This window comes from Mustela erminea, chromosome 9, assembly GCF_009829155.1.
Source record: "Mustela erminea isolate mMusErm1 chromosome 9, mMusErm1.Pri, whole genome shotgun sequence".
In the NCBI taxonomy this organism is placed as follows: domain Eukaryota; kingdom Metazoa; phylum Chordata; class Mammalia; order Carnivora; family Mustelidae; genus Mustela; species Mustela erminea.
This window is the reverse complement of record NC_045622.1, coordinates 73,972,592-73,995,870: the sequence shown is the minus strand read 5'-3', so window position 1 is coordinate 73,995,870 and position 23,279 is coordinate 73,972,592. Positions and strand designations below refer to the sequence as shown.

Here is a 23,279-nt window from a genome sequence, read left to right as displayed (position 1 = left end):
GTTATTGATTTATGTTGTCTTGTGTCCTTGTGTGACTGATTACCTTTGATTATAATCTGCACCTTATATCTGAAAAACTGTAGAAATAATTTAAGGCCAATGATAATGATCTTCTAGAAAGAATCTTTGTGCAATGAATCTGGGGGTGCTGGCAACCCTAAGATCATCTTAATCTATTAATGGGGTTTGAGAATTTCCTGGGTCACCCAGATGATTTGAAGCTAGGCTGCAGTCCATGGAAGGGTTTATTTATCTATAATTTTACCCTATTCTTGGGCGCAGTCTTTCATGGTCACAATGCAAAGCATTGGGGAATCACAAAGTCCTGATTTTTATATTCCTATCCATGTGAGGCTATCAAAGGGCAACACAAGTCTTAGCTGCTACTTCTGAATTGGTAAATGCCTATAGGGCAAAAGCAGACCCAAACGTCAGGCTCATTTCTCTGGATTGTCTTCTTTTCTGAGTTTTAGCTTGATAATGCTTTACTAATATATATCTCTGATACCTTCAAACAGATAGTGTTTTATATTTTCTTTAGCTTTTGTAGTCATTCTCAGCAAAAGGGTCACTCCATTTTATGTAGTCCACCATTATAGTGGGCAGATTTATTACTGCATTTTTTTCCTTCCTACTTAAGGCTCCCTGCCTATAATACTCCTCCATTCCCTAAACTAGCTTCTTCTCATTTACCATGTGTCTGTTTACACATTATTTCCTCTGGGCTTAGTCTTCTCTAATCCCGCCAAATAGATGTTTCTCTATTTCTCCCTGTAATAACACATTCCATGCTCAAAGTGCTTTTGGTTTAATTACAGAGCCCTGCAGCCCTGAAGGGCAGTCTCACCACGTCTGTGCTCTCCTCCGTTTCCTCACTGCTCAGGCACAACACCTGGACATTCTACCTCAACAGTGAAGACAACTGTGCAGTTACAAAGGCATGAAAGAGCCAGGAAGTGCAGGCTCTATAGAAAATTAATAAAGAGTTGCTAATTGAGAGAACTAATAAATGAATAATGAAGTGATATTATATGCTCAACTCCTGTCAGCCTTTGGGAAAAGAAAATCATGATGCTTTACTTCTCTTATAACTTCCTATTTTTAAAATTCAAAATTGCTATTAGATATCAACTACTTCAGGGAAACATTCTTTGAAGTCTACACCGACAACAGTTATTTGCTCCCCATTAATCTAGTGCACACAGTATTAGGAAGGCTTTCTGGAAAAAGCCATGCCTAAAGTAAAACCTTAAGTATGAACAGGATTACTGAGGAAAAGCAGTAAGAGTGTGCCAGGCCAGGGGTATCTTTTATACGCCTCTCTTATTAAAATTCTCTTATAGAATACCACATTACAATTATCTATTTATACATTGGCCTCTCTTAAACTAAGGTCTTGGGGATCAGAGATTATATTGTGTTGTACTCGCAGTACCTAACACAGAAGCCAGAACTAGCATCCTAGTATACAAAGGACTAGTATTCAATACATGTTGCTTAAATGAAAAGTTGTCTTGGAAAGCATTTCTCCATGTGTGTGCTTGCCACTACACAACGTGCAGCCCACTGCTTCTCTAGATTTCTATCGCCTACCTGCTTCCTGGCATAGCATCAGTTTCTCACTGTTTTATACCAATGCTTATTGTTCCTTATATTCCATTTTTCATGCTGCTTTTTAATGTTCCCTAAAAATACCCACCTAAAGGCTCTATGGCTCATTCCTAGTTCCTCAAATGGCAGAAAATACTATCAATGATAAGTAAACATTCTAAATTTTAAGCACAAAATAGGAGATATATTGTATTTAAAAATCAACAAAAAACAAAAGAAACCAGTTTAATGATGGCTGAAGAGGTTTAAAAATGAAAACTCTTAAAACCCATTTTTGTTCCTAGGTGATCAAGTCCTATCAAATGCTACTTGGTTTTTTTTTTGGTTTTTTTTTGTTTTTTGTTTTTTAAGATTAAAAAAAAAATTTCTTTGGCAGAGAGAGAGAGGGGGCACAAGCAGGGGGAGCAGTAGGCAGAGGGAGAAGCAGACTCCCCACTGAGCATGGAGCCCCACAGAGGACTCGATTCCAAAACTCCGGGATCATGACCCAAGCCAAAGGCAGACATTCAACTAACCGAGCCACCCAGACATTCCAAATGCCACTTGTTTTTACAGGCCTTTGGGACTATAAATTGAGAGATCAAACACTGAAAGAAACTCCGACAGACAGGAAAAAGGAGGCAGGTAGAAGATGTGGTGCACTTTACTTTCCAGAAATGAACAGGGTATTTTCTCTTTGGAAAAGTGAGGTAGGGATACTAGTGTGACTCGTCGGTTAAGCATCTGACTTTTAATTTTAGCTCAAGTTGCGATCTTAGGGTCCTGGGATCCAGCCATGCATCAGGCTCTGTACTTGGTGGGGCACCTGCTTGAGATTCTCTCTCCCTCTCCCCCTGCCCCCCCACTCACCCCAGCTCATGTGCACTCTCTCAAATAAATAAATAAATCTAAAAAAAAACTAAGGTAAAAAGATGGCTTCCTCCTCCCCATCTGAGCTCTACTAAAAAAGTATCCAACAGCTGAAGTGAGAACTAAGTACTTGGTGGCATTCATTTATGTTTGCCCTGTGGAGGCTGCAATTTTTCAAAGAAGGTAATTATACCAGTTGTCGTAAGTTCTGGCTTTATGTCTGTAATTTCAGTGTTTTTTGACTGCTTCCTCTGCACACTGCTGGGTGAGACAATAACTTAGATTTCTGGGGCCAGAGGACTGATTCTGGCCCACCCTGTATCCATGAGGTTGGATGCTGAATTAAAGGATAAGCAGAAAAGAATAAAAAATCAGGTGGAATGCTATGGTACAATCTTTTGGGACAGCCAGGACATATCCTTGTTAAAGTGAAGGGCATTCTGTAATAGCTATGTCACTGTCTTTGTGATCTAGAAATTTAAAATGTGACTCTTTGCAAAACTGCAGGTAGTAAAGAAGTGATTTTGCTTTTAGAAGCAGCTTATTTGCATAAATGAAGCATTCTGAAGAAAGGTCTCATTTCCCCAATACATCAGATAGTGAGGTATATGGACAAATTAAAGAGTTTTCATTGCATTACCTTTGCCTGTAAAGAAAGTAGTCTTTGAGGGCGCCTGGGTGGCTCAGTCGGTAAGCGTCTACCTTTGGCTCAGGTAAGGATCTCAGGGACTTGGGATTGAGCCCCACATCGGGCTCTCTGCTCAGCAGGGAGCCTGCTTCCCCCCACCCCCTCTGCCTACCCCTCTACTTGTGACCTCTATTTGTGATCTCTGTAATAAATAACATCTTAAAATAAAAATGAAAAAAAGCACAACCTTTTCATTCAAAGTGCAACAAGGCAGGAAAACAAATTTAATAATAATTGGCTTATTTTATGGAGACTTCCTATGTGCCAGATAGTAGTAAATGCTTGTATACATTATCTCATTTAGCACACTCAAATAATGAGGTAGGTATTGCTGTTATGATCTCCACTTTTCAGATTAAAAATCTGAAATTCAGAGAAGTTACATACCTCTTTCTAAAGTCATACTAGTAAACTCACTTCACTGGGTCTAAAGCTGATGCTTTTTTTTTTTTTTTTAAAAGGAGGTTCCACACCCTGCATGGAGCCCAATGCAGGACCCAAACTCATGACCCTGTGATCAAGACCTCAGCTGAGATCAGGAGTTGGATGTTCAACCAATTAAGCCACACTGGCACCCCTAAAACTGAAGCTTTTAACCAGTTACATTAACACTGTTTAAACTTTCCTTTTTGATTTTAATCACTTTTAGAAAACTCTCTACTATTTCAAGATTGGCCCTTTTCTCATTCAGTCTTCTAGAAAAGAGAAAGATGGACTGATTTTGGTAACTGATATGTTCTGAGCCATATGGTATTTGTAACAAGATTTATTTTTCCAATTCTTGATTCATCTTCCAATAAAGACTGATCCTTCCTGTGAATACATATGTATACATCAGACAGCTGGAAACATTAGGTGCTTTAGGATGTGCAGAATTTCTGAATGCCAATTTTCGCGACGGCTTCTGCCAAAGCATAAGTCAAAGGAAATCTGAACTGAGAAGATTACTTCCTTATAGGTCATTATTCTGGGGATAACTGTCTAAATCAAAGAGGAAAATACCTGGTCAAACTCATTTATTATCACAATGTAATAATGCTAATTGGCAGCCTCTGAGATAAGTCTAGGGGGAACTCCCCTGACACATCCAATAAAGAGTTCACTATTATTGATTGTGTGATAAATAAGCCATTTTTATGCTTATTGCTGTGCTTGAGATAAGTATTTGGGTCCTGCTTGAGTGTGATTATTTCTCTCAAATTTATTCTGACCCTTGGCATTGCTGATTTCAAGCATGACCCTATTCGTATCTAGAATTAAATTATGATTGTAATACAACAGAAGAATTTCAACACTCTACTCAAATTCTATTTTAGAACAATATGGTGTTCAAATCCTTTTATAATATAACTCAACTGGAGGCTTTAAAACCACTGTTAATGAACTTTCAAAAATGCAGATTCAGAGGCATTATTTACAGCATGGCTTTCAAAGGAGGCTCAAGCATAGGAATCTCTTCACTCTAAGGACTCAAGTTCAGGGTTTCTCATTTTGTGGACTTCTGCATTCTCTCTGAGCAGGTTTAAATAATGGTTTAAAACTGCAGGTGATTCATCCCGCTACTCTACTCAATGAACATATACCTCAAAGTTATTAGAAAGTGGGAAGCATATCTTTTTTAAAAATTAAACTTTTCTTAATGGTACATTTCCAAGGAAAAAGTACAAAAATAGACAGGAAGGCAACTAACCATAAAGTAAGTTGAAAAAAATCCAGATTTTAAAAAGGCTAAAATCCTCTCGGCTTTAGCTCAGAAGGCTAGACTCTGTGGTTGGGGAAAAAAGAAAGATACGGGGTGGGGGCCAGACAGAAGTATGCAAGATTTTATAGGCAATGCAATGGGTACACCTGGACTTTAGTCAAATACAAACAATATCAGAACTAGATAGAATCCCTCTGAATATGAGACAAAGCCCCCTTTTATAGTAGAGTCATATATTACGTGAAGAATTAGTCACATAATGGTTAAGTCAAGTAATCAAAATTACTCTGGAAAATCCCTAATGTATCAACCATCCCTCAGTAAGTTCAATTCAACTAGTTTTTCTGGCAATGGTACAAATCATTTCTGGGCTCCAGATGAAGGAGACAGCTTGTAACAGAGTGCCATGTTATATTAAAAAATATGTTTTTGTTTATTTTGTAAAAAGATTTATTTATTTTAGAGAAAGTGTATGCGTACACACGCACGCGTACTTGCATTAAAGTTGGGGGGAGGGGCAGAGGGTAACAGAAACCTCAAGCAGTCTCCCCACTGACCATGGTGCCTGATGTGGGGCTCGATCACAGGCGCTTGAGATCATGACCTGAGCCAAAATCAAGAGTCAGGTGCTTAACCAGCTGAGCCACCCAGGCGCTCCATGGTGTATTTTTAAACTTTCCAGATTTTTTTTTTCTGTACATGAAGAATTCATCCATGTTGTAGCGTATGTATACTCAAGATCACCTTTTTTCATTGACATATACTACTCCATAAATATGCTACATTAATTTATCCATTTTACTGCTGATAAACATTTAGCTTGTTTCCAGTTCAGGATTATAATCAAGTAGGCCACAATGGATACCGTGTACATATCTTCTGGAAAACATGAGCTCACTTTTGTTGTGTAAAGACCTAAAAGTGAAACAGTTAAGCCACAGAGGAAGCATGTGTTCATCTTTGGGAGCTATAATAGCAGGTCGCCGTGTCGTATGGAAACAACTTAGCACAGTACCTTTGCGTTATCACTCTTACACATTTCTTAGTTGTATGGAAACAACTTAGCACAGTACCTTTGCGTTATCACTCTTACGCATTTCTTAGTATGCTGTCATTAGTATTTTTCTTTAAAAACATCTACGAATAAAACATTTTAAGCACACACACAATTATAGAACCTCTGAGTACCTGTCACCCATATTCAACAGCTACCACTATTTGGCAAATTTACTTCATCTATTCTTCCTCTGCCCCCTTATCTTTGCTGAACTGTTCTGAAGCAAATGCCCGATATGTCATTTCTCCCTGACATACTTCAGTTTACATCTCTAAAAAATATCGACACTTTCTTATATAACTAGCATGCTATTATCACATGTAACCATAAAGTGAATTTAAATTATCAGTCTCCCTCATTTATGCTTTGTGAATAGAAGAACTGTTTTGGCTTGTTATTATATCCCCAATGCCTTCCAGCTCTTAGTACATAATGCTACTCAAAAAACAGTCTGTGAATAACTGAAGAGATTTAAATACTATCACCGCCACCGAAGCCTAACTACAAAGGTTCAGGTTTCAGAGAAGAGTACAAAGTTATGAACCATGCTCTAGATCTTATGGTCATTTATATAAGGAGAAATCTAAAACTGATGGAGAGGTAGAATCACAAAATTAGAAATGTCCTCCCCCCAACACATAAAATTTACTTAATGAAGCCTATTAAAATATATACCAGATGTCCCACTAAAATCTATGATGCAAGTTCAAAACAAATCTTACAATTTCTAAGCAGCACAGATGTGTTTTAATAATTAGTTTCCTTAGCTGATTAGCTTTGCAAGGTCAAAATTAGGTCAGTTTACACCTAAAAGTACTAAGAGCTGATTTAATACCCAAGAAATGAGTTTGGAACTAGTAGGTTTCAACTGTCAGAGATTTTTCAAAAGCCTTGAAAGAAGATTTAAGAACACAATTACAAAGAAATAGGCTCATCTTAAGTTTATTTGTAAGCTATTGGAAAAATTTAAAGCTTAATTAAAAAGTAAAATAAAAATGATACTATGAGTAAGGAATCATTAAAGTTTGAATTTTAAACATTATAAAGTTTCATTTAATAACATTTGCACTAGCCTTAAAAAAAAAAAAAAACTGTAAACCAAAGACTTGTCTTGACTCCCTCAAAAGAATTATCAGTGTCTCTCAAATATATCTATCATTTATCAAGTATGTCATTTAAAAAGGGGGAAGAAAACCAAAATGAGAATTGGGAAGTAACATACAATTTATTTTTTAGTTCATGGACTGAATTTTTGTTCATTTACTTTTCCCAACTTTCAAAAGTCTTAAATACATAGGCCCAGATTTTCCACATTGGGCTTTTAAAAACAACACATGCAGGGACTTCTGTTTCTAGTTAGGATGTAGAGGTTTGCAAAGGGTCTTCATATTGATAAAACAACAAAAATAAAAACATCTTCGCTAAACTAAGCAATCATATTTTTCATTAATACCACAGAAGAATCTTGAAGGCAAAGAAGTCTAGATTAACTATTTTCAGACAGGAATGAGCCAGCCAGCCCCCTCTAGTTGAGCAGAGAGAAACAGTGGCTTTCATACCTGAGGGCATTTATCCAATGTTGAGACCCTTGGTGGGAAAAACAGCAAAAAATGCTGTAGGCACAGCAACCTAGCTGGAACAAGGAGAACCCAGTCAATTTTTAATGGGCAGGTCTGAGCTAGTATGGTACACTAAAGTCTAGAAAAGCCTGACAGGTAGAGCTAGCAAACCCAGAAGGTGGACAAAGCTGGTAGTTGTGCTTTGAAGCAGGCAGAGGTTTTCTTGCAATGCTTAGATCCTAAAGCCAAAATCATCTACAAGCACACAGTTAGTTCACTGTCACCATCAACATGACATTACTACTCAACTCTGCCATTTGCCTAGGAGATGAAGTTGTTTGTTTCAAGCACCTTAAGAAAACCTGTCTCCATGAACAACAGACCTTTCAACTAATCCTGAGAGAGGAAATGCCTTCTTCTTAAAAGAGAAAGCTCAACTAGACTGTTTACTCTTCGAGATACACTTTGAAACTCACCCTCTCACTGCATCTATCAATTCTCAACTAGATCATGAGCCATGCCAAATCCATGAGGACCTTTTCTCCCATTGCCAACTTCCTGCTCGGTACTGATAGATCCACTGATGATCAGATTTTCCAAACCTCATAAATATCCCGACTTTGTCTTTCTCCCTAAACTCAGCTGTATTTTGACTGTCTTCCCAAGAAACTGTGAGAGAGAGGGGCCTATTCCTGTGCCCCTGGTACCTAGCCCTCACCAAGCTCAATTCCAAATTAGGTAAAAGGTATCAGCCCTTTAAACCTAGCTGCCAGGCAGAGGTAAGTGGAACCCCTTCTAGGGGAAAATACTACCTATTTAATCTGTATTATCCTTTCAAATAATGACTAACACAAAATATAAAATTATGAAATATGAGAAGAAAGAGGAAAACGTGACCCATAATCAAAAGAAAAAAAGCAACAGGGGTGCGCCCGGCTGGCTCAGTTGGAGGAGTGCACAACCCTTAGTTTCAGGGTTGTGAGTTTGAGCCCCACACTGGGTATAGAAATTACTTAAGTAAATAAAACTTAAAAAAAAAAAAAAAAAAACAGAGTAGAATCACAGTTGGCTTAGGGAAGTAGCAAATAGATCTTAAAAGAGTGATTATAAATATGTTAAGAAATTTAGATTAAAAGACTGACCAAACTGGTTTAAAAAAAAATGAAAGAATGATAACTCAAAAAATGAAAATAGAAATTATGGAACTGAAGAACATGATATTTAACATGAAAGTATTTTGCGGCTATCTCAACAGCAGGAAGACTGTAGATGAAGAAAAAAAAGTGAATTAAATAATAGGTAAACAAATTATCCCAAAGTGAACTTCTTAAATGGCTACTATACTTCAGTCTTTTCCTTCAACATTTTCATCCTTGGAATAAGGTTCCTTCATTTAAAATAAAGTCTTCTGGGGAGCGGCAAAGTGTTCTTTTCTTCCTCATAGAATCTTGGCTATAGAATTTAATTACCAACTACAATATTTCCTCCAGAAAATATCTCTTTTGTGTTCCCGTTCCCAAACCACTCTGTGTATACATCTATACTAAGAATTTTATATTCATACTAAAATTTTCTTAGCCCCTGTCTCCTGTCACTTAAGTGCCTTTTCAGGACAGAGAACAGGGATGTGTGTGTGTGTGTGTGTGTGTGTGTGTTGCGTGCACGCACCTTTGTACATAGATTTCAGACAGGTGCCTGGGACGTAGTATTTAATATTTGTTTAACTGAAAAATCTGTTAATATAAATCCTTATATTAATGATTTTTAAAGTTATGATAAAAATTAAAAACCTCTCAATGCCACCATACTCATATTAGTGTACTTTGATAAAATCCAGAAGACTTTACTGTAAGAGGTTTTTAAGTACAAATATAAAAAAAAAGTCTGTTGGTTTTTATTTACTCCAGTGGTTCATCTTTAATTTAGCAACTATAGTAAAAGAAAAATGCCTAGGAAAAATATTGTTCTTTGTTAAATGATGTTTAGAAATATATTAAGGGAAGTTTATGCAAACTGAACACTGTTGTACCAGTCATTGTTAGCGCATGCTAGCAGAGATATAGAATAAAAGAAAATATAATGCTGAAATTAAAAATATAAAAATGACTGCTCTAAGAGTTAATAAATCAAATAAAAATCTTTACATGTCATACATACAAGATTTATACATGTAATCTGATAAAATCATCTTAAATATTTTCCTTTTAAAGGTAAACAACTCATTTGTTACATAAAAGGCAGTATGAAGAGTCATTCAATGCATATGCTTGCCTCTATCTTTAAGGAGCTTTTAAACACACAGACGCCAGTATGAACCCTGATGGAACAGAAAGGGAGAATATTACACAATTGAATAAATGACAAAAATACACTAGAACTCACAAAATATAACATATTAGTTCTAAGATGTATGGCTTTAAACCACTTCCCTTCGACACTTGTAAACTTTCCATATAATAATGGACCTGACTGCTCATTTACTGCAATGTTAGGCAGCCTGTTGTGATAGTCAGATGCTAACAATTCATACCTCATCATGAAAGCAAAGGCAATTTGACCTAAACTGTCAGTAATATAAGATACATAAAAAATGTTAAAAAATTGCTATGTATGCGCTACTAGTCATTGGAAAATTATCCTTTAACCAATATCCAAGACACATATGATTATCATAACCTGTTAAATTCCCAAAAACATAAAAAAGTTTATTGATGCAAAAACACTACATTAAAAATGCTATCAAATTTCTTCTGTGGTGTGTGTATGTGCCTGTGTGTGTTGGTGGTGAACACTGCAAAGAAAAGATGTTTTATTAAAGGTTCTAACTTGAGAAAGCCATCTAAAAACACTATCAGTCTACAGCACACATGCTTTTGAAATTAAATGCAAAGGGGGTTTTCTTAGCATCTTGTTACTTTGAAAAATCCAATTTCCTCTAATATTTTAATTAGGCTACAAATTTAGAATCTCATTAGAAATAAATGGTTATGCATATATTTAAAATGGGCTTAACTACTCAGAGAAATCATCCATCTTACTTTTTGGCTATGCATTCAAGTTTTAAGCAGGAGGATTTTAATATTTTTTAATATATTTGAAGGTTTGTATTCAGCAGTAGAAAAGCAGATACTTTTTCCTTTACCCTATCTAAAGAAGCCATACCTCTTCCTCCCCAAAGTAACTTTTTCCATCTCTTTGGCAGGGACTGCCTTTTTTTTTTTTTTTTAAGTATTTTCACTAATTCTTCTTACACTATAAAGGAGAAACAAAGTTCCAATTAGGCACTCATCCTTTTTAATACCTTTGTTGTGGATTATTCCCAAGTAACCAGGCGAATAATCTATCTATTCAAAAGTAGCCTTAGAGACTAGGCTTGTATAATAGCTCCAGATGGTTGGTAGCAGAAGAGTGTACAGAGTTGGCACCACCTCAAAGAGCAAAAGATAGTTGGAGTAGATATGGATGAATAGTTGGGACTCACAAATAATGAAACTGTAATAAAGGTATTACAGGCCACAAACACTTATTCATGCCAGGCTCACATTAGGGTAAGCATGCCGGGAAGGAAAGGAAGTACTTAAGACATGTAGACGCTTGACCGAATAACAAAAAATACACTCTGAAAATATGAAGAAAAATATTTTTTGAAGATCTACTTTTTCTCAACAAAGAGGATGGGCTATGTCACTTACTTTATCATATAACTCTGTTAGCCCTTTCTCTGAGAAAGAGTGTATTTTTTTTTTTTTTTTTTTGCCTCAAACTACTTTTTATTTGCAACTACATGATTTCACGCAATTCTTCTAAACAATGACATAAAATAGATTTCCTGTGTATAAATAACTTACATACTCTCCATAAAGTAAATGCTCAAAGGTGCTAGAACAGATCGTCTGCTGCTACAGTGTTCTCGTATCCAACAGAGTTGATGCACAATATATAAATACTCAAGTCCAATATTAAAAACTCAGGCACTTGACTAACTTTAATAAAGTTTCTCAAACTATATCAATATATCTAAAGTGCATATATATTTTTTAAGAAAGATTATTATCAATAACTTTTCTATAAAAATAAGTTTGACGGTTTGGCCCATCTAACTTTACTACTATGAGTATGAACTTTTAACTTTTAATGTGGTCAGCCTTATTCTACCTTCTCTCAACACTGACACCAACAGAATCAAAAGCAGCTAATGAGGTGCTAACATGTGAGGATTAATCCAGTGATTCCGGTCACAATGCATTCCAGGAGGAGGTACCCATGTTACTGGAATTGGGCGATAAGGTTTATTCTTTCTTCCCTGATTTGGATAACCAAATGGAATTGGAGGAGGATAGTGATTCTGATGACCATTCCCTCGGTACATTCCTGGCTTTTTTCTGGGCAAAGGGTGCCACAATGGAAGAGGTGGGAACATCAATTCTGAAATCTGGTACACAGAGCTTGGGGTCGCAGTCATGGAACTGGGTTTCACTTCTACTTCCTTACTTGTTTCTTCATCTGAAGAAGAGGATCCTGAATGATAATCAGAGGTAACCTTATCAAGGGCCCTGGTAACTTTCTTGGAGATTTCATCCTTATTCTCATCCTCATTTTCAAAGCTGGCAACAATGAATGCATTGTTTTTCTCTCCATACCGACAGCACACCTCACATGGATCCACCCACAGAGTGAGTTCCTTTGGTAAGCCTAGATCACTGTACAATATGCAGCTGTTCTCACAGGCTTTCAGGACATCAGGATCAACTCTCTGAAACTTATTGACACGAATGCATCTGTAGGCCTGTCCTTTTGATGGTTTTTCTGGATACCAGTGATTTTTATATTTTTCTTGAAGTATAAGAGTCAATTTCTCAGCAAACCTCTCAACTGCCTCTTTTTTCAACTTGTCATGTTTTCGAACTAGCCTTGTGAAAAAGAAGACAACAGCAGCAATTTCGTTCTTCATCTTTCCCGCCGCCGCCGCCGCTGCCCTGGGGCCGCAGATGTGGCGGTCCCGACCGTCTCCGGGCCGGGAACCGAGGGCGCCGCCTCAGCGGGCCGGCGCTCGGCGACAGCGAGCGCAGCGAGCCTAGTTCTGAGCGTGTGGCTCCCGCGTCGTCGGGCGACGGAGCGCCGAAAGAGTGTATTTTGATCACACTCTCTCTCCCTACCAAAACCTGCTAGACTACTGGCTGAGAATCACATTTTTCAGACCTGTTTCATATGCAACATATTTTAGATTTTTCAGATCTGTTTCAAATGCAACAGGCTCCCTCTCTTCTTCCACATCTCAAATATCTCATTCATAAGTTTCTGTATCCTCCCTTAATAGCTTGTACAATCCTATTGGAGTTGTTTTTTAGCAGGGTCAGGATATTTCACAAGTAAGACACAGTGATTTATTTTTCTTCACCCAAAAAATGGGAATATTAGTACCTACTTCAAATGATTATTAAGAAGACTAAATGAAAAAAAAAAAAAAAGAAGACTAAATGAAATAATCATTTAAAAGTGATTAGCACATTGTCTGGCATGCAAGTGTTCAATGACTAAGACATTATCACCAAGACAATTTTTGTTGACAAATTATTTGAAAGAATAATCTCAGAAAGGTTAAAGTTGAATAAGTACTAAAATTTCTATGTTCAGTACCTGGCATGTATCCAATAAATATGGTTTGAAACTATACATTCCTCTCAAAGGTGATTACAGGAGTTCTTCAGCAGTGATCAGACTTATACACAAGTCCACTTCAACTTTCTGCCACCTCCGACCTAAACACCAGACTTACCTCGTTTCTAGACTTTTATACTGAAATCATTCAGGCATGCTGGGAATAAAAATATTAACCTAAAAGGCTCTTTAAGGAAATAAGGTAATATAACAGTTTCTTTTGGATTTATCTTTCTTACAGAACTCTATAGGGGAACAAATGCAGCAAGTACCTACTTGATATGTTCTTTAATACAAAAATTTCTATTATAGTTTTTGTGTTAGACTTTATGAGCTTTTTTGTGTTTGGTTTCTATTTTATTCTTTTAAATATACAGAATAAAACCAAGATCATTAAAGGGTAAGTACAATTTATTTCAACAAAAAGCTTCTTTTACTCTATGGCAAGTAATAGGAACAGAAAATAATTCTATACATGCACTGTGAAACTCTTCTGTAGCACAACACTACTGCTAAAACTGCTTGCTAAGACTTTTTAATCACTAGTGTACAACCGGACCTATGTGCTGCCAGAGGTGCTGAAGGAAGATCTGGACAGAGGAACTGGACAGCATGACGTGGGCAGGGGGGTATAGGAACAGGATGGGAGTGAAGAGCTCTGCTGATCTGCGTTCGTCAGTGGGGCCTACCACTCACTAACAGGGCCAGGGGCTCTTGGGTTTACAGGGCCTGCAGTGGTACAGGCCTGCTTTGTGGCCAGGCTAGTTCCAAGATGCGGTTTGAGAGTATTTTGTCTATTCCTTTAGCTCTCCCAGTGTGTCTGGAATTATACTGCTTAACTCTTCAGTAAATCACCTTTTGCTTTAACAAGCTGATTTGGACCTTGTTGTCTAAAACTAAGAACCCTGACCAATAACCCAAAAAATAACATTTCAAAAAAACTCAGTAAACTCCTCTGTCTACCTAAAGCTAAAAAATGTCCACAGCTAAAAACAGCTTTTCAAGTCTTCACTACAGTTTTACATTTGCTCTCTGATTCATGTGAAGGACAAGGAGAGACGACCTAAAATAATATTACTTAATAATACTGGTAATATGCCAATTTCTATCTAAGAATTCCCTTATAGATCAATAAACTGTCATTAATCAAGAGGTCTTTTTTTAACTCTCAAGGATTACTAACATCAAACACAGGGCTTAACTCTAAGACTTAAAACCTTTAGTCTGTAATTTCAATCGAACAAATTATTTCAGTTATTATAAAGAACAACTGGAAAATCTGGGAGAAATGAATGGGAAGAATGAAATTTTGTTTTTATCAGATAAACAAATATATTGGGTATCCCCAAATAAAATAAAAAATCTGGGATCTAGATAGCTACTTTGTAAAAACTGTAAAAACAATTTCTATGAAAAGAATTCTTCAAAACATCAAAGCACACCATTACACTCACTTGATTTAAAATAGTATTAGATCAAAATGGACAGACAATTTTTAAGAAGTCATAAAATCTTTTGTATGTTTATCTTTTAAAAAGTCAGGTTCAAGAGTCAAAGTCAACATGACTATAATCTGTTTCACACAGTTATGGATTATATAGTTTTCAGTAAAATTTTAATTTTGAAGATACAATTAGTATTTCAAAAACTATACAATTAATTTTTAATATAAATATTTGTATCAATACCACTTACGTAAATTCATACTTTCTCAAGTAAAGGCCCACATTTTATTAACATTCTGAGTCTCCTGGTAAAAAATATTGTTATCTTAGTATTAATAAACATTTAGAAAATATTTAAGAAAAAAATTAATATATTTTAATAATCTAACATTTCTGGCTACTTTGTAGGTGCTTCCACATATATTAATTCATTAATCTGTATAACTAGTCTACAAGATAGAAATTATTACTCTTTCTCTTTTTTTTTTTTTTTAAAGATTTTATTTATTTATTGACAGAGATCACAAGTAGGCAGAGAGGCAGGCAGAGAGAGAGAGGAGGAAGCAGGCTCTCCGCTGAGCAGAGAGCCCAATGTGGGGCTCGATCCCAGGACCCTGGGATCATGACCTGAGCTGAAGGCAGAGGCTTTAACCCACTGAGCCACCCAGGCGCCCCTATTACTATTTCTCTTAAAGCAGTTGATTAGTCTGAGGTATAGATTACCTAGGTAACTTGAGCAAAGTAAGGAACTAGTGAGTGCCAGAACCAAATGGGAATCCAGATAAACTTTTCTAATGACCAATTACACCAGGATGCTTCTTTAAAGAAAGGTAAATCATCATTTCTTTCTTATATTTTACAGAGGAATATAAAATATTATACCAAATGAACATATTTTACTTCCATCTATATTGAGTATTAAGAGTTATCAGGAGGTAAAGGACATGAACTTATCTATGAAGATAAAGACTAGTACTCTCAATCAGTTACATGAGAGGCAATAAGGAAGACTTTATAAAGAAAAATCATTGCAAACATGGTGTCCTAGTACTTTCTCCTCTCAACTAAACTAACTTTTTTGAAGTCTACTGACCCATCAAAACAGATCTGTTCAATAGCCTAACAAAGGCAAAGATAGACTGTCGAAGGCAATAGTCTTTTTCATTCATCACAGGTCCGGTAATTAATTCATTAGCCTGCCCATCAACTGCACTGCTAGTGAGATTTGTGAAAGGAGATGAAACCGCTTACCGTGCACATGGATGTCTTTGTAATTTGCAGGGTAAAATCTGAAGAAAACTCCAAAGCTGAGACAGACGTTGTATGGCAATCTATTTGCTACCCATTAAGAAAGAGTGGAAGGAAGAATTTAGTAAAAACAGTGAAAACAAACCCAAAATCAAACAGATAAATATTTCTTTATGCAAAAAGGATTACTGTAAACCAATGGTTTGCAAAGTTTAATCATTCAAACCTCACTTCTGGGGTTGGTTTTTTTTCCCCCTCTTTTTTTTTTCTGGGGTTGTTTTCAAATTTAAAGGCTACTAGCACTATCGTTTAATTTTTGTATAAACCAAATGAGTATTTTTTTACTTAAACTTCTTGTAAGAACACTACATATCAAATCATGGCTCTGATGTGCTAGAGTTTTTCCGAGATACACTAAAACATCTTCAAACAAAATTCTTTTCTTGTTTTCCAACTAAAATAATTTTGTATACCATTAGTGGTACACATTTGCTATAAATTATACATGATAAGAGTCAACATTTTTATAGGAAATGCCAACTTGAAAACAAAGGCTAATGAGAAGGATAAGGTATTTTAGAATTCCTTTTTGTAACTGCACTTGAAGAAAACTTTGTAAGATATTAGGAAAAACCGTAACAGATAAAATCAAAGAGCCAAGCCAAGGAAGAAGATTCAACTCAGGAAAACAATTTCTGGTTCAATTTCTTCTTCATTTTACTTTGGAGAGCAAGGAGGTCATGAAGGCCTGACTTGCCATGAGTAGATTATGACACAGCATACACAATTCATAGGACTATGTACTTGAGCCATTACCCTCTTCTAAATAGCTTGAGAAAATTTTAAAGAAGTTACAGTGTGGTTGAGTTTTATTTATAGAGCATTGTGGAACATGGAACAAAATATATTTACCCAAACAAACAAGTAAATAAATACTTATTAATGTTTAAAAAAAAGAGAAAGAGTATGTGTACTTTTTGAACATCTTTGTTATTAGTCTAAAATCTTCTATTTCAACTATTTATTCATAGAAGTTTTGGGCATTAAACAAAGAGAGCACTATAGAGAAAAATACCCTCCCCCCACTACCCTCCTCTTCTGCAGAGCCTTGAGGCTGAGTTGGCTGAAACTGTACACTCCTACCCAGAATCAAGGAATGCAAATAAATCTCTTATTATCAGTGTACCACAGGATTCAACAGTACTATAATCATTAACTAGGTTACAGTTTTTTCTTAAAAGCTAAATGCAATTTTAATCAGCTTGCTCTTGTTGAGAAACTTTTTAAGTTTATTATATGCCAACTTTAAATATTTTATCTATGAAGAAAATTAACAAATATTTATTGAATATCCATTCTATGCAGAGAACAATTATTGATGCTATGAAAGTGTGACTACAAATATCAGGCAATGCTCTGAACCTAAAACTGAACAAACTATATTTATCTAATTAAAACAGACAAATTAAGGATTTTTTAAGAAAAGCAATGACTTTTCACTGCAAAGTTATTATTTAACCTATGTAAATTTGACACAGCAAAATTAACAATAAAACTAAAGAGTAACATGATGAACGGTAAGATTTTAAAACACAAAAGGAATTAACTGAGAAATCTGAACAGAGTAGGGCTTCAGCTTCATAGGCAAATTCAGTGTAATTACTAATCTGAAAGGCTGGAAGAGATTTAAACATGAGATGTTAAACTGTATAGAACATATGATATGAATGAATAATCTCACTGTAAATGAGAAACTAGAATAAGGCCATGGAGGTGGTGATGAAGCATAAATGATAATACAGCAGGACTTTTCACCTTCAAAGCCCTCAGAGTAAGGAACTGTGATATACAAAAAGGTAAGTGATTCCAATGGATGATATAGTCAACTGGTAAATACTGTAACCTCAAGGTACATTAGACCGGTTAATATAGGAAGGATAGCCACTGTTTTGAAAGCCCATATATAATATCAATATGTTAATTTCAAATATTGAACTCATAAATGAAAACTGATAAAAATGGCAATTCTGTTAAAATAAAATTGGTAAAAACACCTACCTTAATACTACAAGCATCTGAAATAAGAGTCTTTGGATCTAAAACTTCCACAACAGCTTCTGGAATAACTGCTTTCTTCATACAGGACATGTTGAAGCCATACACATTATCCCAAAAAGCAATTCTATCGGCATGTTTATTCATATCACTTACTGCCACAAGGCTGATGGTGCAAATATCAGGGTAGACTGTAACAGATGAAATTCCCAACAATTTATCATTATCTCCCTTTGTGGCAAAATATACCTTTTTTCAAAGGCTAAATATAAATCCCCAAATCATCAGTATGAATTATTAGCAGCTGATTACTAGTTGTGGGGGAATAACACAGATATAGACCAGGGAAAATAACCAAGTTCCATCTTGTAGCCCTTTAAAAAAAAAGATTTCCATTATGGTGATGGCAAGACTAAAATAAGGATTTCAATGATAGGTTCTTATTACAATATTAAAATAAGAGAACATAATCAAATAAACCAGAAATGAGCATATTTGTTAATATTAAACTTACAATATGCTAACTTTACAAAGATACTAAATCTTTATACATTACTCTGAAACATGTAGAAAGAGACAAATCATTTAAAAAGGGGCAATTATTGATGATGTAATAAATAGTAAGAAAGGGGAGGTAGAAGATACTGAGGGAGCTCACAGCAAAAAGAGCTAATTCAGATATGGCTATAGCAGAGGTACAGGACAGTATATAAGAACTGAAGACCACATGAATTAGGAGCAGGGAGGGAGTGTTCTAGGCAGAGTGAGCAGCGTGCATATGGGGTCACAATTTTTTTTTAAATTTTATTTATTTATTTGACAGACAGAGATCACAAGCAGGCAGACAGGCAGGCAGAGAGAGGGAGAGGAGGAAGCAGGCTCCCTGCAGAGCAGAGAGCCCGATGCGGGACTCAATCCCAGGACCCTGAGATCATGACCTGAGCCGAAGGCAGCGGCTCAACCCACTGAGCTACCCAGGCGCCCCCATAATAAAGCCCATGATAAGATCTGCAGGCATCAAAGCAATTGTTCCTTTCAAGCCTGATGTGTGAGACACCCAGAAAAAATACTTGGTGCTATGTCATGATAAGAACTTTCTCAAGTCCTGCCTAAGGGGCATGTGAGGCAGATGTGATCAGTGCACTGGGCTACAGCACTGGGTACTGGGCTACCATGGACTGTTGAGTTACTTCTACTGTCCTCCTCTTCCACCCACATGGTTAGGTTTCCTGTTTAAATTCCTGACTAATACAAAATCTTCAAGGTATCTGATTTGTTGCTGACTATGCTGAGCCAGGAAGAGCATTAGCTAAGGGAAACCATGTTTAGTTAGTTAGTTTGTTTGTTTATTTATTTAACATAGAGACAGTGAGAAACGGAACATAAGCATGGGGAGTGGGAGAGGGAGAAGTAGGCTTCCCGCTGAGCAGGGAGCGGATGCAGGGCTCAATCCTAGGACCCCCGGATCATTACCCAAGGCAAAGGCAAACACTGAATGGCTAAGCCACCCAGGCACCCCACATATTTATTAGTTTCTTAAACCAGATCCTTTGGTGAGAAACACTGAAGCAGAAACAGAATTCTAAAGTAACTTTGGATACTTGGCAACTTCCAGCTATCTTTTGTTGGACTTAATATGACAATCATACAAGTTTCACACATTTTTCCCTGTAACTCCATCCTTAAAGACGAATATAGTTAGGGTACAGACCAGGGATCAGCAAACATTTTCTGTAAAGTAACTATTTCAGGTTTTGTAGGCACTACGGTCTTCGTTGAAACTATTTATCTTTGCTGCTAGAACTGTGAAACCAGCCACAGACAATAAATAAATAAACGGGCTTGGCTATGTTCCAATAAAACTTTATCTACAAAAACAGGCAGCAGGCCAGATATGGACACCCCTGATATGGACAAGGGAGAAATGGATGAGGGAGGTCATTATCAGAGCCACCATATTGTGCTACTTCTAGGGAATGCCATTCACACTATGGTCTAGGGGAAACTGGGTATCCTTCCGAGTCATGTAGTACACAGACATTCAAATTAGTTCTTCTATTTCAGGTATTATTAAAAATCTTTGTGAAAAATTTAAAATATCATTAGTCCTTATATCAAGGGGTGGCAAACAATGGCCCATGGGTCAAATTCAGCCCCTGCTTGTTTCTATAAACAGTTTAACTGGAACATCGCCACCCCTCATTTATTTACCTATGATCTATGGCTACACCGTGTTCTAGAGGCAAAGCCGAGTATTTGGAACAGAGACAGGAGGGCTTACAAAGCTGAAAATATTTATTGTCTGGCCTTTGTAGAAAAAGTTTGCTGACCTCTGGCTCTGTATCAAGCTCTGTGCTATATTAGTAATATTAGCAAGAAATATGGATAACGTTTTCATAAGGAAAAAATGCAAATAGCTTGGTATTAAGTAGAAACAAACAAGAGGAATCTGACTTTATACTTTTTCTAGGGTTGAGGTATATTTTTCAAGTAATTACATTTCACAAAGATACAGAAAATCATGGTTTATTTGTTAGCATTTGGAAAGGAAATTATTTTTTATCTTTGTTACTAAGAAGGATGAATATTCATAAAGGACCTGTAATCAGTATTATAGGTCAGTTTAGTTCCATATCCACCTCCTCACAGCTGGCTAAAATTTTGGGCCACCTGCCAGAATCCTGACTAACCCTTTACTTTCACATTCTGACACATTTGTCATTTGATTTTTGTCAGATAGAAGCATAATTGAATAATTATTCCTTTTTGTAGGTGAAATTAACAAAGCGCTGATTGGACAAAGCACCCTCTTAACAGACCATTTATAAATTCATGGCTTTGACATCTGTGTCCTTCTCGATTCACTGCCCAGAATTCATTTGTCACTAGAACAGCTCACATGGTGAATAGATAAAGATGGGAAATCCTTTATCCCCTAGAAATGCCTCACAAACTTTGGGACACTAAAGGGTAAGACTGAGATGCATAAAGAAATAATTCCTATAAGCATGGCATCACTGCATGTATATAAATAACCAGAGAGTAAAAAGGTTTAGAATAAAAGGAGATAATAAGTCAAAATAAACTATTCTTTTCACAACACATGTCAACAATATGGAGAAGGATTTTAAATAGTCAAAGACAAAATGATTGATATGTATAAAGGGAAGTATACTACTAAGCTACTAAACCAGCAAACATTCTGAAGCTGAATAAGCTTAAAAACCAATTTCCAATTTATATAATAAAGATATCTTCAAAAAATCCTTATTTGGAAATTGGAAATATTTTCCCATCATTAACTTATAAATAGTGACTAGGCCCAGCTAAGCTAGCTGCAATATACACTGAAAAATTATATACTGAAAAACAGTGAAAAATGATGCTACTACAATATCCCTGAACAAAACAAAAATAACAAATGTGAAAAACACAGATCTGAAGATGAGAAAGTAGACAGTGAATTATGGAAATACTAAAGGAAACCTCCAAGCACTATGAACGATGAGCAGTGACTGATTACACTGAGATAAACTGTGTGAAAGTCAAGTCTTAATAGCATGATACTTAAATTAATTTTAAAACTTATATAAAGTATAAACCTAACACTAATCTCATTTTACTAGCTATAGCTCATTTCACTATAAATCTATAGTATACCAGATGTAACTCAGGAGAGGAATTAACCATTTTGAGCAATCATTTCATTTCAAGCATCTCATTTAATGATTCTGATTCTATAAAGCTAGATTATAATCCTCATTTTACAGATAAGAAAACTGAAAGTAAAATAACTTGCCCAATTACCAGTCTTAATCAGCTAACTAGATAACTAGTTATCTGACAAAGCAGGGATTCAACATAAGGTCTACCCACAAAGTCTATATGCTTTCCATTATGCATGATGCAACATTTTATGCTTTTCAAATGGAAGAAGGAGAAAGAGGAGCCCCATTCCCTCCAGGTAAATAGGCACTTGTTAACGGAGAAAGAGGAGGGTGAAAGGGGTTGAGAAGGATTGGAGATTAATAAAACGTCAGGGCAAAGTGAGGAAATGGAAACATTCAGCCTTACTTATTCCAGCTGAGTTAGGGAAGGAGATCATGGTGCAAAAAGAAAAACTAAAAAGGAAAGCAACCAGGTAGAAATGAGGGAGCACTGAGTAAGCTGTACAATTCAGCTTTCTACATAAAGAATATCAAGGAAGGCATAGAAGCAAAGGGGGACTTCATAACATCTATCAGGTTTCCAGTGCAAATTCCATTGCAGAACTGTGGAGAGAGACAGAAGTACTGGTGAAGCATAGACTTCCTTGTATCTGCCACTCTATTTTGCTGCCCCCTTCTGAACCATTTGTGAAATTCTCTATATTAACAAGGCAGGGCCGGCCTCCTCTATGGAGGCTGAAAATGACAGAAGCTTCCTTTAGCTCACTCCCTTGTAAGTTAGGCATACACATATGACCTACGTCCACCAATGATAAGCATCTAAAGTTCTGGGTACTTCTCAGAGGCAGCAATGCCTGCTGTTGTTAAGATCAGCAATGTCATATGTCAGCTAGTGCCCAATATTAGGATAGTGGAATCACTTCTATGAGGTCCTGTAACATAACTTTAAACATTATTCCTGGCTGCATAGACTTCCAGTCTGGTTTTCTAGTTCTCACAAGAACCTAAAAACCTACCCTAACTATCCTTTTTTTTTTTTTTTTTTAAGATTTCACTTATTTATTTGACAGACAGAGATCACAAGTAGGCAGAGAGGCAGGCAGAGAGAGAAGAGGAGGAAGCAGGCTCCCCGCTGAGCAGAGAGCTGGATGTCGGGCTCTATCCCAGGACCCTGGGAACACGACCCGAGCTGAAGGCAGAGGCTTCAACCCACTGAGCTACCCAGGTGCCCCCCTAACTATCCTTTTAATAAAGTCCTGCTCTGCTGAATAGCCAAGGTAGATTTCTATTTCTTCCAACCGTAACCTCGAGTGATACAAAAGTAAATGCATATTTTAAATAAATTCTTAAAAGAACAAACAAATGAATTCTTTTTTTTTTTTTTAAGATTTTATTTATTTATTTATTTGACAGAAAGAGATCACACGTAGACAGAGAGGTAGGCAGAGGTGGGGTTGGGGGAGCAGGCCCTCTGCTGAGCAGAGAGCCTGATCAGGGGCTTGATACCAGGACACTGAGATCCAAATGAACACGTTCTTAAAATAGGACTCTCCCCCTACATTTTGGTTCAAAAGGATCTGATGTGGAGCCTGAACATCCATATTTTTAACAAAAGGCCCCAGAAATTATAATGGCCTGTCAAGATCAGAAAACTGTAAGTTAGGAACTGACTGCCTTGGTAATTGTGCATTGTATTGGGCGCAGTCCTCAACTTCATAACCTTGATAATTACAACTCAA

The 23,279-nt window shown here is 36.5% G+C and overlaps 2 protein-coding genes across 4 annotated transcripts in view; both read right to left on the bottom strand.

Moving 5' to 3' along the window:
• PRMT3 (protein arginine methyltransferase 3) overlaps positions 1–23,279 on the bottom strand; it is a 130,679-nt gene that overhangs the window by 25,297 nt on the left and 82,103 nt on the right. For all 3 annotated transcript variants that reach the window (XM_032356360.1, XM_032356359.1, XM_032356361.1), the window contains 2 exons: positions 17,876–18,063; positions 15,821–15,907 (listed from right to left, as the gene is read on the bottom strand). In XM_032356360.1, coding sequence (XP_032212251.1) covers positions 15,821–15,907; positions 17,876–18,063 — 275 coding nt within the window. The remainder of the gene's footprint in view (positions 1–15,820; positions 15,908–17,875; positions 18,064–23,279) is intronic.
• On the bottom strand, positions 11,203–12,585 carry LOC116598101 (protein BTG3-like). The gene has a single exon (XM_032356364.1). The coding sequence runs from the start codon at positions 12,415–12,417 to the stop codon at positions 11,659–11,661; it is 759 nt and encodes a 252-aa protein (XP_032212255.1). The 5' UTR covers positions 12,418–12,585; the 3' UTR covers positions 11,203–11,658.

What these genes read in the sequence shown, in the direction of transcription:
- LOC116598101 (XM_032356364.1), bottom strand. Translation starts at nt 12,417, where the DNA reads ATGAAGAACGAAATTGCTGCTGTTGTCTTCTTTTTCACAAGGCTAGTT.